General features: G+C 39.8%; 1 protein-coding gene across 6 annotated transcripts in view; it reads right to left on the minus strand.

Moving 5' to 3' along the window:
- Positions 1 to 703: 703 nt before the first annotated feature.
- Positions 704 to 18,556, minus strand: part of ATP11A (ATPase phospholipid transporting 11A) — a 108,232-nt gene continuing 90,379 nt past the window's right edge. Inside the window, exons 25-31 of one of the 6 annotated variants that reach the window (XM_033147750.1) lie at positions 17,262 to 17,397; positions 16,238 to 16,261; positions 12,013 to 12,078; positions 9,710 to 9,813; positions 8,269 to 8,434; positions 2,575 to 2,679; positions 1,105 to 1,244 (exon numbers count right to left, since the gene is read on the minus strand). In XM_033147750.1, the coding sequence (XP_033003641.1) occupies positions 2,590 to 2,679; positions 8,269 to 8,434; positions 9,710 to 9,813; positions 12,013 to 12,078; positions 16,238 to 16,261; positions 17,262 to 17,397 (586 nt within the window). In that variant the 3' untranslated portion in view covers positions 1,105 to 1,244; positions 2,575 to 2,589. Of the gene's footprint in view, positions 1,245 to 2,574; positions 2,680 to 4,783; positions 4,873 to 8,268; positions 8,435 to 9,709; positions 9,814 to 12,012; positions 12,079 to 16,237; positions 16,262 to 17,261; positions 17,398 to 18,556 lie in introns of those variants that run through there. The other 5 variants (XM_033147747.1, XM_033147752.1, XM_033147751.1 and 2 more) reach the window with 5 other exon arrangements.

The raw sequence follows: 18,556 nt of genomic DNA on the forward strand, positions 1-18,556 counted from the left end.
CATTCTGTCTCCCTCTCCCTTTCAAAGTTCAAATCAAAAATTAAAAACCAGCATTTAAAATACAGTATTATCTAGTTGAGCTGTTATGGAAGGAATTACTTCCTTTCCTCAACGGGGGGGGGGGGGGGGGGACTTCAGGTAGCAAAGCTCTTCCTAATACATCCGTACTCTACTTTAGAGGTAGCAAAATGGTAGAATACTGGTTCGTTCTTTAAATTTCTAAGACTAAATTCTTAAATTCAGTAATTATTTTTGACTCAATACCTACAGTGGCCACTTCACTTGTTTGATAGCCAGCTTGACTTCCCAAAGGTCTGTAGGCAGTCTAAGTAAAAATGTATTGGTCTAGAAGTGTGAGGGAGGGTGTTGGGTCTTAAAATCACACATAGACGTCCTACTTGGTGACTTACAATAAAATGGATATTAGAGAGTGTTTCTTGAAAGCAGATTTGCACAGAGGAAACACCAGTTTGTTCTACAGAGAGAGCAAAGAAAAGACAAACACAAGTCAGAAACAGCACCTATGAAATATGTTCTCAGCGACTTTCACTGGCGATCCGAGATCATTGCTTAGTTAGAGGGCTGACAAAATTTTAACCACTGGTCTCAGAAGAGGACATTTGACTGGAGCAGGACTCTTTCAAGTAATAAAGGAAAAGAGCTGATGGGAGTCAATAAACATACAAAGGTTTTTGACAGAATGGAGTGAAATTACAGTGCTGTTCATCCTCACAGTGCCAGACTGTGTAGAAAAATCCATTGCTTCAACAGTTTAAAACATAATAAGGAAGGCCAAGACTCCTGGGAAAGATTTGTACTCCATGCTCTTTGATCCAGTTTGTCAAGACTCTTACATCGGACAGTTAAAGCCAGCAAAATTTCAATCAGTGCTGTTAAACGGTCATTTGAAGATGTAGTGGGAGGGGGGTTTGGAATGAGGGAGGAATAGTTGCTAGTTCTTAAAGGCTTGAGTTGGTGATCTCTCATAGAGATGTTTCCAGACCTGAACCCCTGTGGTAGTACCTGGCACTGGAATCACAACGCTTATTATTGGAATAGCCAAAGATGGAGGGGAGTACTGAATAATCATAGTTTCTCCAATGCGTAAACATTGTTTTTTTAGAATGAGAACTAGACCTTCTTGCTGGGGTATTTTTGCAGTCATTGCTCCTGTATCTTGGATTCTTCAGAGAGGCAAGAGGTGTGAATTCTGAAAAATGGTCCCGACCATGGCTTGATTTATTCTGCCAAGAAAACAAGTAATAGGTTACGAAGCTGTCATATTAGTAATTAACTGAAAGGCTTTAAGGTGGTAGGGAAATATGGCCAGATGGAGACATATAAATTGCCAATTGAGCGCCACTGTTTGGCTTATTTAAAAATGCAGACACGGAGGAGTAATTTCAATTCATTTTAATTCACAATTTCCTCTTCTTTTACATACAGAACAACTTTTTGTTAACATTTTGCTTAGTAGGAATAAGATACTCAGATATGAGCCACTTTTTATCCTGCCTTTTGGATGTCTGATAATCTTTTGATATTTGAAATGACTGATACGGTTGATATTTTTCTCAGTAGCTAGCAGATAAATTTAAATTGATAAGTCAATTTATACTGTCCTTACTGTTCCTAGCCTGTATTTAGGAAAAGTCCAGAGTCTAGGCTATTCTGCACCAGAACAGATGGGTATATGAATACACTCTCCTGATCGCCGTAGAGCGTGTTGCTTTATGGAAGCTATTTTAGGCATCCCAATCATCTGGGCATTTGTGTCACTTTGGAAATTAAAGCACTTCCTTTTCTGAGGGCTGTTTTTTTTAATCTTTGAGATGTGGCTGAGATGAAATGCTTTTGCTTCCTGCTAATACTTGTGACTTGTAAAATACCAAGTTGCAAATGTTCCCTGTGGGGAGATGTGAAGACTCCAGCAGATATATGTGTACTTGTGCATCTGCTTTCCCCAAATTATTGGGAGTCTGTAGCCTTTGCCTTAAATTTGTTTAGCCAGGCTAAAAGCTGATGCCTTTTGAAATTTTGCTTTATCCTATTTCCACATCCAAAGGTAAAAAACAGGGCACTGAGAAGGCAGGACCCAATATCATGGATTCATGAGGATATTATGCAGATATATTTGAGGGAGGCAAATGGGATTCTGAATTTTGCTCAAACCAATATTACTAATTTAATCTGAATCCAAATACTTGTGGCTTAGTCACTGAATCTCATTTGAAGAATAGTGAATGACACAAAACAGCTTATAATTCCTATTTAATTAAAGCTGCAACCATGCACATAAATCCTATTAGAATCAGAGTAAAAAGAAAAAATCAGAACAAAACATGCAGCTTCTAAATCTCAACCTTCCCAGAAGACACACCCAAAATACCACACCCCCAAACTTACCTGTGCTCTGAAATGCATTGAGAACAGACTACGATATCAAAAACTGCAGCGATTATATTTAATTTGATTAAGGCACAGCAAAAACTCTGGAGGAAGAAGTTTTCTCTTTGAAAACACCACAGCACACCAACAGAAATTACCAAACGGTAATGCGTGCAATATTGTTACCTATCAATGGTCTAATTATGCCTCGGAAGCAGAAAGGGGTCCTTCAAGGAGTGGCCCATCGTTGTTCACCAATGCATTAAGGGCAGTTTTATGTTTCGTACTCTTCTGCAAGGATGAGGAAAAACACTGAGACTGTTGCTCAATATGGACATCTCATGGTATTGGAGAGGAAAACAACAACTGCAGTGTTAGGATGGCTAACATATGCCAAATCATCAACACTGTTAATAAGAAACGAACAAACGAATAAGAAACTGTTATTGTTATTATAGTTTACTAGCAGATTTATATTATTTCAGACCTTCCTTGTCCTATTTACAGTGGAAATGGGGGGAAAGTGCATTTCAGATTATTGTTTGCAACAGCCTTAAAGTCCTACAACATTTGTCCCAGTTGCAAATCGACTGTCCCTTTCTACTTCTGGAGGGGACGTTAACTTCTTAAGTAGGAGGTACCGTAAATACCCGAGTATAAGCCGACCCGAATATAAACCAAGGCACCTAATTTTCCTACAAAAACCTGGGAAAGCTTATTGACTCGAGTATAAGCCGGTTCACCTTTGCCGCTATGGAGGAGGAGGAGGAACGAGCAGCCCGAAAGCAGCCCTTTGGGCTGCTCCTTCCTCTTCTTCCTTTGCCAAGTTTGCATTTATGCAAGCAGTTCAGGAATGGAACAAACTGCCTGGGGAGAGTAAAGAACCGCCGTTCTTGTACACTTCTTAAGGAATGGTTGACTGGGGAGAGCGGGTGGCGGCATGAGTGGAGAGAAAGGGCTTCTTTCTCACCGCCCCCCACCACCCGCCTCACTCGAGTATAAGCCGAGGGCAGCTTTTTCAGCACAAAAAATGTGCTGAAAAACTAGGCTTATACTCAAGTATATACAGTAATCTTCTAAAATGTTCATGTAAAGGCCAATATGAAGGTCACCCTATATGTATAATTTAACTACCACCATCACAGGATTTAAACTCTTATCTCATTGTTTCATATTTACTGCTTGATATTTTAATTAAAGGAAGACGTTTTGAGGTTTTTAGCAGATTCATGTAAATGAGGAAAGGGTATAGCAATTCAGTGTTCTTCAAGTATGAAAGTTTAAAACTGGCATCAAGTTTACACTAAGAGTCTTGATGTTAAAAAGGAGGAAAGAAGAATTAAGCAGAAAAGTTAACACATAAAAACAAATTTGTAATTCAAAATAATGATAATTATGTATAGTAGGCATACGCTGGAATGAAAGAATCCACGCCTTATCACCAGCTAAATATTCAAATTATTGTGACTGGTGACATGACTCTTGAAACAGGAAAAAGAAACAAGATTTGGCTTGTAGTTTACCAAAAGAAACAGATTCCTCCAAAGCTTTTGCAGATTCATTGATTATAATAGCCCAAAGCAGTTTGCACAAATACCAATATTAAACATTCTGAAAACACCAACACCAAAAGAAGACTTTAAGAAATCAGGTTTTTTTAATAATAAAAAAACCCTGCAGAGTCATGAAACAGTGATCTTGCTCACCACATACAGAGGTGATAGCTGAACATAAAGCGAGAAACACAATGAATTTGGAATTTGTTCAAATGGAAAGAGAAAAGCTGAAGAATCATCTATAGCTAAATTTCTAAGTTCAAACCAGGTCGTGCACAAACTACCCTGGTTTCTGATCTGGGTTTGCAGGAAAAGCACAAACCATAGTTTGCAGATGTGAATGAAGTTCCAAACTTTGGTTTGCCTCAGACCAGGAAATAAAACAGCAAAATGACATGTGTAAGGAGAGGGTGGTGTGCAGAAGCTTCAAGATCTAACCAGACTTGTGTACATCTGAACTACCCAATTGCTCAGGAGCTCTTATCACACTTGTGTCTGACAAACAGTCCACTGAGGTGACTGTAATTCACAAAGCAAACACAATCTGCATTGATCTATCAAGAACCACCATTACTTAAAATGGAAAGTTATTGCAATGCATATTATGCTATTCACATACAAAGAATGACAAGTAAGGTACACATAACTATTTGTGGTATACAAACACTTTTAGAAAAGTGAAAAGAGGGAATGTCAACAGAACATGTTGTAAGTACCAAGAGGTTTAACGTACAGTTTGGATATGAAGTATGACTAACATCATATGAACTGTGGACACACTTTCTAAAGTCCTCTGAACGAAATGGCCAAGCATGCAGAAAGGCAGGGAAAAAAATCACCTTTTGCTCCATTAGAAACTTAGACTGCTTGAAGTCTGAGAAAGCATAAAGATGGTGGACTGCTCAACAGAAAGGCACTGATGTTTAGTCTGATTTCCCCCAGAAGGTTGAAGGAAGTACCCGTGTACATCATTTACAGTTTAAAGCAAGGTAGCAGTTATTTAGGAAAAGGAGGTTGGAAGACAGGAGCATATTGGGAGAGGGAAAAGAAGAAACACAAGGAATAAATCTGATTAAATGCTAAAGGCTTTCTAGTGCGTATTACAAATACAAGCAACAAACTGCCTAGTAAGGAAATACTAGACGGTTCTTATTCCACCCATTAGAGCTAGTCACTTAAAACTTGCAATACCAGACTTCTTAAAATCACAGCACATACTTCCCTTACTATGCCCTTTTCTAGATGTCTTGCTCAAGTAGACATTCAGTGTGTTAACAGTTTTTACCAGCTTCTGTTAGGTGACCACCATAACTCTTAAGGGCAACTGTAAAAGTGTTAAGGAATAGTTCAGCTTCCTAATTGTACTGAATTATTTCCATACCATTCCTGTAATTTTTTACAGGCTACAGTACGCTAATTTAGTTATTTGCTTTGAACTTCAAGATATTCCCATGGTCCAGTTATGATTACCCAAAAATAGGTCATTCAGATTATATCATAAGTGTCAGTATGATGTGGATCATACTGGCAAGTAAGATTTTCCTTTACGTTACTCTAAAATAAAGTAACACATAGAATGATCCAGTGGCTTCTGCTGAACAACCATGGTTCAACTTGCAACTATGTATGGAATTACATTTTTGCTTAAATTCCAGTGTCAGGTTTTTGCCTTGCAAGTCAGGCTGCTTTGGAAATATGCAATGATATTCAGGAGGGGAAGGGGCAAGGCCAGAGTGGTGCAAATACACCAGTGGGAGTGGCAGATTTATACCACCAGTGTGTTCGTATCGTGTTGGCTTTGCCCCTGCCTTGCCCCTCCTCTTCTATCTCCTGGTAAGTAGCGGTGACACAGATGATTAAAGTCCAAGCGAGTGGCTGTGGTCCAGCATGTTGTCTGCTACTGCTGAATAGCATGGAAACATTTATGCCAAATTTTGATATCAGAATACCTACCCTTGCCCCCCTAACCCTCTTCAAATACTGGTATTTTAATCTGGCTAGGAACTCTTATGTTAGGGTCACCATATTTCGAAAAGCAAAATTTCTGACACCCACAAAGTTGTTGAGCTAGTGATTTTTAGCTTTCGGAGCTGTTTCTTTTTCCATCGTGTTGCCATACAGGACATGTCAGGAATTTTCCAGAAGTATGGCAAGTCTACTGATCTTAAACATCCTGGCTTGCAATTTATTTACTATGTATAACCACCGGCAAGCTGATGGCAGTGTTTGTTTCAGTGCTGCAAAAGCTTTGTATCTTCAATTCTTTGTGAACAATTAATTGGCCTAGTCCAGATGAAATTCTCTCCTACCTCTCTTTGCACACAGCAGAGGAATGAAATTGCATCTTTCAACCCAGCAGTCAGCTATGACTGCCTTGCCTCCAACACAACTAGAGATCCATGCAAATTGAATAGGATATACACAGGCAAATCAAATGTATATAAATGTAAATTGTGCAATTGATTTCCTCTTCAAAAACCCAGGAATTATCTGCTTGATTTGGGACCACACAAGTTGGATTTTACATGTGTACGTCCTAATCAAGGACTACAGTTCATTTAGGACTGGGGTATCTAAATTCTACTAAAGCAGGAGTAATTGGTGAGTGATCTTATTTTCTCCCACAGCACATAAGGAAGTGGTAAGTGAGAATAGTGCCCAAACCAGGTAGACTTTCATTTTCAAATTATCGACACAAGAAGAGAAGCCATAGATGTATGAAACTAATTAGACGCTTCATGTTGTATCTACACAGATATTTGAAATTCAAGAATATTTTAGCTATTCATCAAAGAGAGGTAATTAAAGAAACAACAGATAAATGAAGGAGATGAAATATTGCCAACAGAAATATGATGCAGTTTTCATTAAACAATGTCTTTAATACGAAAAGCATCTGTTGAAATTTCAGGACAACAATCTTTCTAGAAACTAGGCTTCAGAAACATGCAGCTTTGGTGTTCTAGTTAAACATGCAACAGACGTTATCATTCAAAGTTCACTATAATTTCTAAATTGACAACGTACTAAATTGTACTGATGGTTCCAGTTATTATCTTTAATGAATGTTTTTTCTTTCTTTCTTTTGACTAAAAATACTTTGCATACCTGAAATTGCTTCCTCTCATTTTTAAAAATCATGTTTATTATTTTCTAAGCCAGTATTCTAAATTGAAAGCTTCTTCAAATACAATGGGCAATAAAGTGATATATAAATGTAGGATATAAAACTTAGCAGAGTTGTTTGGAAGGGGGAAGCTGAAGCTACCAATGCTAATTTGCATAGGTTACCATTATAAGTTAACCAAGTTTAAAACAGGCTGCTGAACAGTTTCATGTTGTTTTGTGCCACTGAAAGTAACAGAAAGGGGACTCCCCCCTCCCAGGGAGGTTATTAAAAAAATAACAAATATCAGCCCTGCATCTGTGATTGAACTTGCACTTTCCCCAGATACTTAAATTATTATACTTTCTTATCCACCTATCCAAGGTGGGTTACAACGATATGAAAATTCAATAAAATCAGTTAAGCAATTTACAATCGGAAAATTAGGGTGCCTGCATAGTGTTAGGTGCACCTCTATGTGTTTGTGGGGTGGAGGTGGGGGTGGGAATAGCACAGCTTAGAGGCTGCTACAGGGGAAAGACCTCTCCCAATGTCACATGGCCCATACTTCCAGGAAAGGCGGAACTACCCCTCTGCTAATCTGAATACCGTAGGGCGTCTGTAAAGAAGGAGATTGTCTTTCAGACATTTGAAAGCTAAGACATTTAGGGCTTCAAACACTAATGTGAGCGCCCTAAATTTGGACTGGAAACAAACCAGTGCAGCTGTTTTAGAACGGAGGTTATGTGAGTTTTAAATGTCTGTGTATGTCTGCATTAACTTGTGTCCTGGGGCTTTTTCATATCTGGAAGCATGCTGCAGGGTGCTAGCGAAATGGGGTTTTTTGTGGCAGCAGGCAGGATATAAACTGAGTAAAATAAATAAATACAAATTTAATGGCAAGAAAACCTCACACACCACCCTTGGCCACCTCACAACCATCAGGTGTGCTCACACCAGAACTCACTGAAATTAGAAATAATTCTGAAAATGAGAGAGAAAAATGGAAGCCACTTTGGTGGTGGAGAAAAGAGACTTAGAGGACAGGTTTTCAACAGGGCACTAGTACTAAACCTAAGCATGCAAATCCAGCCACACTTGTTTGGAAAAATAAGTTCCAATTTAACCTCGGTGGAACTGAGCAGACTTCTCTGAGAATGGGCTGTAAATCTAAGATTAGGCATCCATAATCAATTATCAAGACTATGGGATGTTTACCTGGATTCTTTCTGTTGCTGTAGGCCATAATTGCCTGCATAAAATTTTCTTCAGAACATCTGGAAGAAGGCTCACCGTTATGAGCATAATAATACCCAGCCATGCAGGACCACTAGACAGCATTTGCATGAACACATAGTACATCCTCTGGTAATTGAGAAAAGGCCTAATTGGGCAGAAGAAAAACAGAACACAACCATGGTGGATAAATGAAGTCGAACTCAAAAACAGATGGTTTCAACATGCAACAACAACAACAACAACAACAACAACAATAATGTTTATTTATTTATACCCCATTCATATGGTTGGGTTTCCCCAGCCACTTTGAGCGGCACCCAACAGAATATTAAAAACACGATAAAACATTAAACATTAAAAACTTCCATAAACAGGGCTGCCTTCAGATGTCTTCTAAAAGTCAGAGAGTTGTTTATTTCCTTGACATCTGATGGGAGGGCATTCCACAGGGCGGGCGCCACTACCAAGAAGGCCCTCTGCCTGGTTCCCTGTAACCTCACTTGTCGCTGTGAGAGGACCGCCAGAAGGGAGCTGGACCTCAGTGTCCGAGCTGAATTATGGGGGTGGAGACGCTCCTTCAGGTATACTGGGCTGAGGCTGTTTAGGGCTTTAAAGGTCTGCACCAACACTCTGAATTGTGCTTGAAAATGTAAAGGTAAAGGGACCCCCGACGACTCTGGGGTTGTGGCACTCATCTCGCATTACTGGCCAAGAGAGCCAGCGTACAGCTTCGGGTCATGTGGCCAGCATGACTAAGCTGCTTCTGACAAACCAGAGCAGTGCACGGAAATGCCGTTTACCTTCCTGCCAGAGCGGTATCTATTTATCTACTTGCATTTTGACGTGCTTTCGAACTGCTAGGTTTGCAGGAGCTGGGACCGAGCAACAGGAGCTCACCCCGTGGCAGGGATTCGAACCGCCAACCTTCTGATCGGCAAGCCCTAGGCTCAATGGTTTAGACCACAGCACCACCCGCTGGTAGCCAATGTAGGTATTTCAGGACCGGTGTTATATGGTCTCAGTGGCTATTATTATTATTATTATCATCATCATCATCTTACCTCACTGTCAAATTGTGGCTAGGTTCAAGGTATTAGTGTTTCATAAAATTTCTCTTTGTATTAAGAACATTAGAAGAGCCTGCTGGGTGAAGCCTAGCTAGTCCAGCCTGCTGTTCTCAGTAGCCGGCCTGGTGCCTACAGGTCACCCGAAAGCAGAACCTAAGTGAAACAGCACTCTGCCCCCTTGTGACTCTCAGCAACTGGAATTAAGAAGCATATTGTCTCAAGGCAGCAGAGGCAGATTAGAGGCTGCCTGAAGTGTGGGTTATTAGTATTTTAAAATAAATAAATAGTCTGCCATCCCTTGTCTGCGATTCCACAAGTGGCATTTTCAATTATGCTTCACAGGTGTTTCTTACCAGATGATCCCTCCCCAGAGAAGGGAAAAGACAATGTAGAAAAGCAGTGATCCCCAGATCACAAAGTGATTGATCCAAGTCCAGTAGTGTGTATCCAGTGCAAGCTGTAAAAAATGTATATAGGTATATATATTTAGATCATTGCTTGAGGATAGATGTCAATATGAATATGTGAGTATTCAGTTTCTCACATACATTTAACATGTTGGACTCGACATGACATGTACCTCCTATAACTTTTAAAACTTACAAAACAAATGTGATGGGCAGCCACTGAAAATTACTCTTAAACAAGTCAACAAAGCTGACAATCTCCTTTATATGCTAGGAACAGACTACCTTTCACGGCATTCTACACATAGGGATATAGCAGTAGGGTTTCAGGCAGAGACATTTTTAGCCCTACCTGGATATTTATGCAAGCAAAGCAGATGTTAAACCACTGAACTATGGCCCTTCTTTAATTCAATTCTCAGGAGTCACTTACGTAAAACAATTTTGGGACCATAATCCATCCATTGAGATAAGTATCAATCATTTTTTTCCTAAGCAAAATGTGCCAGAATTAAGTTTGCCTGGAAACTACACAATAATGCTTTGGCCAGATAGTTCTACTCTTTAATTATATGGCGTAGAAGCTGGTAAGAACAGATGCTAAGAGGTGTTTTTGTTTTCACATGTAGTTCATATGAATGAAAAGCAGGCCATAGGCTGAACCTTGCCTCAAATCAAGCCCTGGTAGAAATACATACTGACTGTTTCTTGTGCAATAAGTAAAAAGTCCCAAGGGGCAGTATTGCTGGTTCTTTATTCAACAGCAACTAAAAGTGAACCACAAGCCATTCAAGCAGATGGGTTAATGCAGGTGGCTGCTTTTATTGAGATTCTCTGTGGAGAGAAGATATTTCTGAGAAACAGGGACAGGGGAACATAAGAAGAGCACTGCTAGATCAGTCCAAATGTCTAATCCAGAATTCTGCTTTCTGCAGTGACCCAGCCAAATGCATACAGAAAGCTCTCTCCTTCTGTTTAGGGCTTTGAAGTACAGGGGAGATATACAAAATCTGGTCCACACCTGTCAATAGGTGGGGCACCACATTCTGCACTAGCTAAAGGTTCCAAACCATCCTTATACAAGGGATTAGGACAGAACAGACACATCTCCAGCCCAGAAGTCCACCAAGTTCCTTAGTATCATTAATTGCATGGTGTCACACTCTGTCTGATAGAGAAGGCACAAAGTCTGGGGGTGTTCCCAGACCCAACTCGGTCACTGGAGGTGCAGTGGACCTCAATGGCTAGGAAAGCTTTCCACCAGCTTCAGCTAGAAGACAATGGCAGCTGTTCCTGGATCAGGGTGGCTTCACAACAGTTTCCCACATAATTGGTAACTTCAAGGTTGGATTTCTGCAATGCACACTTTGTGGGGCTACCTTTGAGGTTGGTCTGGAGGCTGCAGCTAGTACAGAACATGGTGGCTAGAATGCTTGTGAAGGAAAACTACTGCCAATCTGCTACCAGGCCAAGATTAAAGTTTTGGTGTTAACATATTAGGCCCCATATAGGCCAGGACCAGATTAAATGGTACCTCGGGTTACAAACACCTCGGGTTACAAACACTTCGGGTTACAAACTCTGCTAACCCGGAAGTAGTACCTCGGATTAAGAACTTTGCCCCAGGATGAGAACAGAAATTGCGCGCTGGCAGCGGGAGGCCCCATTAGCTAAAGTGCTACCTCAGGTTAAGAACGGTTTCAGGTTAAGAACAGACCTCCGGAACGAATTAAGTTCATAACCCGAGATACCACTGTACTTGAGAGACCACCTTATTCCTTATTTACCACTATGTCACTGCATTCAGCAGGATAGTTTGTTTTTCAAGTCTCTAAAATATTAGAAGCCTGCTCCACAGTAGTGCAGAGCAGGGCTTTCCATGTGGCTGCCCCTGTTCTATGGAACAACATTTCTGTCATGGCATGACAAGCAACCACCACTTGTACTCTCTGAAAATAACTGAAAACATTTTTGTTTTGATGGGCTTTCCCCATTCATTCACCCATATTTGTTTTTGTCCTGAATTGACTGCCAATATATTTCACTGGATATTTTCAAATTCTGCTATTATAAGAGAAGGAAGGGAAAAGGACTTTTCTCTATTCAGTTTTCCATATAATCCATAAGCTTATAAACCTCCATCTTTTTCTGAATGAGGAAGTCCCAAACTTTTTAGCCTTCCTCCATATTGGAACGTGCTTCAGGAAGTGGTGCCAGTTTGGTTTCAACACACATGTAGGAGATCATACCTTCAAGGTAACAGTGAATACCAGCACAGTGAATACCAGTGTCCCAAAGGTCCAGTTTCCAAACATCTATAAGGAAAACATTCACAAGAAAAAGAAGTTTCAGGTTATACAGTCTAGTATAGCAAGTTTCATTTAGTATTGTGCAATGCACGAAAAATGTGGAAGAAGAAGAGTTTGAATTTGATATCCCGCTTTATCACTACCCTAAGGAGTCTCAAAGCAGCTAACATTCTCCTTTCCCTTTCTCCCCCACAACAAACACCCTTTGAGGTGAGTGGGACTGAGAGACTTCAAAGAAGTGTGACTAGCCCAAGGTCACCCAGCAGCTGCATGTGGAGGAGCGGAGACGCGAACCCGGTTCACCAGATTACGAGTCTACCGCTCTTAACCACTACCTGGGAATTAACCCAATTATTCAAGGGAAGATTTTCATGCAGCCAAAATGGCCTCATCTATGCACAAGACGGGGAGTCATAGGCTCGCAGAAACTCTGAGGTTTGTAGACATAAAAAATGGGGGGGGGGGCAGGAATCCTAACATTGGGTGGAAGGGATAATGGTTACTGAGTATACTTAGTGGATACAGAATGTTGATTGACTGGGGGGAGGGGGCAGAAAACCACATGGAAGGGGAATGGAAGGGGAAACCTGAAGAGGAGCACTGCAACATGTTTGCTAGACTCGAGGTCCCATTTTTTTTCCAAATAGCAAGAAACATAAGCATAGTGAATCTGCCACTAATATATTCTCCCTTGCTCCTTTCAGAATACTCGTACCATTTGCTCTCCACTAGATCACTTGCTGAAAGCATCTTAAAAACTACAGGGTTTTTTTTTTAATGAGAGGAAGAGAACAATCATTCTGTTATAAAAGCAAAGGGGAGCAATAGACATTTTTAGTGTATAGTCATGATGTGTTTGTTTCGTGAGGTTCTCTTTTGTTATATGGGTTGTATGGATAAAATAAAAAAAATACTTTTAACAAATAAATAAAAAGTGGGGAAAAGTTTAGACTGCAGTCTTACACACCTGTGGCTAACCCTTTTCATACAATTTCATGGGCCGCCAATTCCAACACATCTTTTGTTCAATCACAGAGTTGGATCCAGAAACCACAAGTGGAATTATACTCTTGCAAGAGCTCCCTCTACTCTACTTGAGGGTCGTGGGTCCCTCTAGGAGTTGTATTGGGGCCAAAGTGAGACGGTAAAAATTGGGAGTAATTGGGCATCTTGTGCAAGCAGACTTTTCACATTCGATCTTCCACAACCTTGCCTTTTCCAGAAAATTTCCATAGTACTATTAGCATCAAAAAGTGGAAAGAATTAGAAACTGACAAAAAGGGCAAGGATGCAGAATGAAATCTCAGGAAATTTCTGTTTACTGAATAAGCCAAAGCATTCTGTTAAGCAAAAGGCAATCATTTAAGTTCTAGTTTTCATGGTGTTATCAAGAGGTTGGTGGCTGATAATGACAAGAGTCAACATTTTAAAAGTGAATATAAGCCACAAAATCATGCCTTATTGTTCAAAATCCTGTCTTCATAACAAGTGTAAGGCTCACAAAGCTGATGTTTTGTATAATGAATTAAAAATAAAATTAGTCTGAGTTCTTTGGTAGAGGAAACTAAATTTACAGATAACACAGATCTCACAAGGTAAAAGTCTTATAATAAAAACAAACCAAAACGCAGTATTTATCATTGCGTGGGGTTTTTTTTAATGCTAGGGACAAGATAAATGCTATTTTGTGGCTGTGCATCCTTCTTGACTATAAAACTATGAGACATTCCATTTTGTAAAAAGCCGTGAAAATAGGACTAACAAAATCAGACTCCATCACACCAGCTGATCTTCCCTTCCCACTTTTACAGAGAAATACTATATTATCAAGATAACTTGATGCCTGCTATAGAACATTCAAGGCAAGGCCGCTCCACTTCCCGGTGGGGTGGTGTTGCGGGCAGGCCACAAGCTCTCCTCGTGCAAAGCACAAAAAGTGGCAACTAGATTTGTAACACAGGGGCAACCACACTGTCCAGCCTTAAGAGGTTGCTGTAACATATAGAAAGAGCTTTGAAAACTTGAGATGTGCTTGAGATGTCTTTCTTTTTATAGTCTGTAACAATATTTTTGATGGCTGAAAGTTCTACACATTTGGGATAAATTATTCCACAACAGACATTCACCAGCTAGTTGCCATTCACTCCATTTAGGAAAATGAATTATATGTAATTCATATTGATTGACTTGAAAATTAACCAACTGCCTAGACGTTGAAGCTTATTACTTCTTTCCATGACCTTCACTGTTGTAAAAAGTCATATTATTAAGTGCTGATGGAAGAATTATAAAGATGATCCTGAATCTTGTAAACAAACTGTTCAGTTATTTAATTAACCATAGTAAATTGTTCCATCACATTATGTGCTTTATTATTTATAAGTTAGGGCTCCAAACTGTTGTCAGTTAATATAATACTACCCATTACAACTGTAAACAAAGATTAAAATTTGACTTTCTAGTTAACGTATTTAGTGGACATGTACTAAACTTGGGAAAAACAACAACTTAAAGATGACAATTCCTTTGTTATTTTATTGCTTTTATTATATTAGGAACCACAGCCACCAGAAACTATCAGCGGTCAGCTGAAAACTTCTGTAGGCTTTGAATGTAAGAATATTGATGGGTCTTGAATTTATTACTGACCCCACACCTTTCCTAGCCTAGGTGTGCTACTATAAGAAAATATTTCGTATTCCTACATTTCCTAAAGAGGAGCATATTAGCTGATAACCCTTTTATAATTATTTAAATAGGTAAGCATCTGTAAGAATATGCAAAAAGTCTTGAACTGCTTTTTCCTGCATCACCACAAACAAACTAAGCTCCCCTGTGGTTGCCAATTATTTGTAATCTTTGCCTCACGAGAGCTTGTAGCATGAGGATGATCCTGCAGCTGTAACAATCTGTGCCCATGACAATTATAGCAGGAAAAAATATATGCAATGAAGAATATATTCTGCAATGACTATGCAGCAAACCAAGGTTATGTCTTTGGCCTCCCTGCCTTTACATTCAGGTAAACAAGAACAAAGAACTATTTCAGGTGCATATGGAAGATATGCCCATCTTGCAAGGAAGCTAAGAGGAGATGGGGTAGCCTGGGAAAAAGAAGTTTAAGAGGAGACATTGCCATCCCTTCCTGGAGAAGCCAGGGGTTGGACTTTCTTTGCAGTGTTTAGATGCTCTATCACTGTGCTGTGGTCCTTTCCCAACCAATAGGAGCCTGTTTTCAAGCCTAATGGCAGTACAAGAAACTGTGCTTTGTAGGGTGTGGGGCTGCAGCACATAGAGAGGGGATAGTAACCCCTCCGTCGGCTGCAAAATTTGCTTTGCAGAAAAACTCACCTCCTATTGACTCCAATAAAAGGCTGTTTCCCATCACTTAAAAGCTGCATAGGAATAGGACATCCCATGGGCCAGAATTGGTCCACAGACTGCCAGTTCACCACCCCTGCACTAAATCATGTCTACCCTACTAATTAGTACAAGTTTGAATGAGCTGGAATAAGCCTCAGATATCTGCCTTCCTATCGCCTCTCCTCTTCTTTGATATTCTTCTTGCTACCTACCTCATTCCCATGATTTATTTTCTGAAGCTGACTTCAGATAAACAGTACATTTGTTTGTTTGTTTCTGAACACCAAACTTTAAAAAGCCCATCCAGAAATCTATTAATGTAATTTGTGTAAAATTAAATAAACATAAAGAATTAGCTGTGCAGGAAGAGAAAGTAACTAGAAAAGCAGGTACATACAGTATATTCTGGCGTATAAGACTACTTTTTAATCCAGGAAAATCTTCTCAAAAGTTGGGGGTCGTCTTATACGCCAGGTGGAAAATCTGTGGTTGAATATATCTCAAACTCTATATTTTAACTGGAAAAGTTAGGGGTCGTCTTATACGCCCAGTCGTCTTATACGCCGCAATATACGGTACTTATAAGAAGCAATATATGTATATATTAAAAACCTGTAGTCTAAAGTTATTTATTTTTAAAATGCAAATTAAAAGCTGATGTTTTTTATTATTTCAGCACAGGAGGAAGGGAATAAATAGACATTTTAATTAATTTATTTTTTTACAGAAATATCTGATCTGTACTGAAGTTGGATAGGGAAAAAGGAAAACACACATCATGACAAAACCATAGTAGTCTTACCATGTGGGTGTTGGCTGTCATTAGCTGAGGATAGGAAGAGAAGCAAGTAGCAAAAAAAGGAAAAAAAGCAAGACACAAATAGACCACATAAATGTCAACATGCAAATAAAAAGCAGAAGGACCTTAAAATTATATCTAACGTCACTTAACAAGTACAAATAGAAATGCTTTGAATGGATGTATGTTGTTCTTTTCAATTAACCATGGTGTTTATTACTATGATATCTGAATGCACATTTCTTAAAATGGAAGTTATGAATAAATCAAGCAATTCCAAAATATAAAATATGCATCAATGGCAAAATAAACCACATTGTAAGGACTCTCAGTGGTCGCTCCTGAGGAAACAGGCTGACTCCGAACTTCTACAAACTAAGTTCTTTATTGTGCAGATATTTACAGTGGAGTTACAGTAAAGACATCCATCTCATCCCTCTGCAGAGTCCAGGAATGTCCGTTTCCGGTTTTTAGTCCAACATAAGAGGCGCGGGATCCTGAACCCCCGCCTCCCCCTTCCACGTCCTTCCTCGCTGCGAAATCGGGGCATGGGAAAAGGTCCCTGTTCCCCACTTCCTGCTTGGTGCTGAGGCTCTCTGATCCTGTCACAGCCCCTGCCCCGACTTCCTCCGCTCGGGGAGGAGGATGACAAACTGCGAAGTGGAGAGGGTGGTTCCCTGTATCTCAAATGACCCGGGAACGCTACCTGCCTGGGCGAGGGGGGGGGGGTTCCTGACACACATTAATAATATAATGGTTCATAACAGAAACTTTTTCTCCTTAATGGTACCATAACAACTTACTACAGCTTCTTGACATTCAGAATTAGATTTTTATCATTCGCTGTCAAACACCCCATAAGAACCACAAACCTTTCCTGTTTCTAAATACCCGTTTTAATGGGAGCTAGGTTATGAAATACTGGATCATACTTAGTGATAGGGGGACAAGGCATAAGCAACACTTAAGATTATTGACACATCATTCCTTGATGAGCAGAGCAGCTTTAATCAAACTAGATACTCACCTGTCCATTGCTGGTCACAGTTGAGCTGTCAAACAGGAAATAGGCACCAAAGAAAAAGACGGCAGCATCAAATACTCCCAAGAATGTCCAGTAAATGAATACGCGCCAGCGTAGGTGAGCATTCTTGGCAACGTCCCTATATAATGACAAAGTTATTAATTTTGACATGTTAAAACAGAGAAATGTGAAATTGCACAATGCTTTCTTAAGTGACAGGAATGTTATGGTGTTTAAAGGTGACCTGTCAATAATGCATCTCTCTGCATTCCTAAATGGATGTCCAATACTTAGGTGTACCATAACGCTCTTCAATTATAATCCCAAGTCCTTTTAGACGGGAGGAATTAATATTGTCACGAATGTTGACCCCATTTGAAATAATAAAACGTAACACTAGAGGTCTCCAGAAGATTTCCTTTCATTTCAAGAGGCTGGTCTTTGTAAACTGAAATAAGCTCCACGTTGTTGGCATTTTTAAAAAACACACTACTTTTACATTTAGCACTGAACCTGAGGAGACATGCATCAGTTACGTTACTGAGGTCATTTACTCATTAGTGATCTTGTTGGGTTCAACCCTGTGAGGAAAGTTAGACTGAGATATAGTGATATAGGCCCTAGATAGCCTAGTAAGCCTTGTGGCTGAATAGTTTTTTGAACCCAGGTATTCCTGGTCCTAATCTGACACATTAACTACTAACTTACATTTGCTCTTATATACATGCTGTATAATGGTATTGCTACAATTTTTGCATACAGGCAAGTTGGCAACTTCCATAAAAGGTCCCTTTGTAGAAATGCTTTCTGACAAGACATTTAAAGCAGATTCACACAGTAACCCCTTAATGAGGAAATGTAGGAAGGCGTTGCTATTGCGACCATTGAACAGATGCAAGGTACCGAATCCCTTCTGCCTTTCTTGGTTACCTGTGGAACACAACTTACTTACTGCACCCAGTGGTGGTGGTGGTGGTGGTAGCAAATTAAAAAAAAATTGCTTCATGAACTTTCTGTCACCAAAAAAAAAAACCAATGTGTGAATCTGCTCACATGTATTAACGTTATTTTGGTGTTTGGTACGTTTATTTTACTATCCGAGATCATTTTTCACTGAAAATACATGGTACGTTCCCCTTGTTTCTTAAAAGACCAAAGAAAATGTTCCTGATTACAAAACATCCCACTGCAAAAGCCCTGTTCAAGGTATCTCTCAGGAGTCTCCCCAGGCCACACCCTTCAGTCCCATCCCCCCCCGCCCCCCCAGCTTCTTTTGCCTGACTGATAATGCAGTCTTT

Source organism: Lacerta agilis, chromosome 4, assembly GCF_009819535.1.
Source record: "Lacerta agilis isolate rLacAgi1 chromosome 4, rLacAgi1.pri, whole genome shotgun sequence".
Lineage (NCBI taxonomy): Eukaryota > Metazoa > Chordata > Lepidosauria > Squamata > Lacertidae > Lacerta > Lacerta agilis.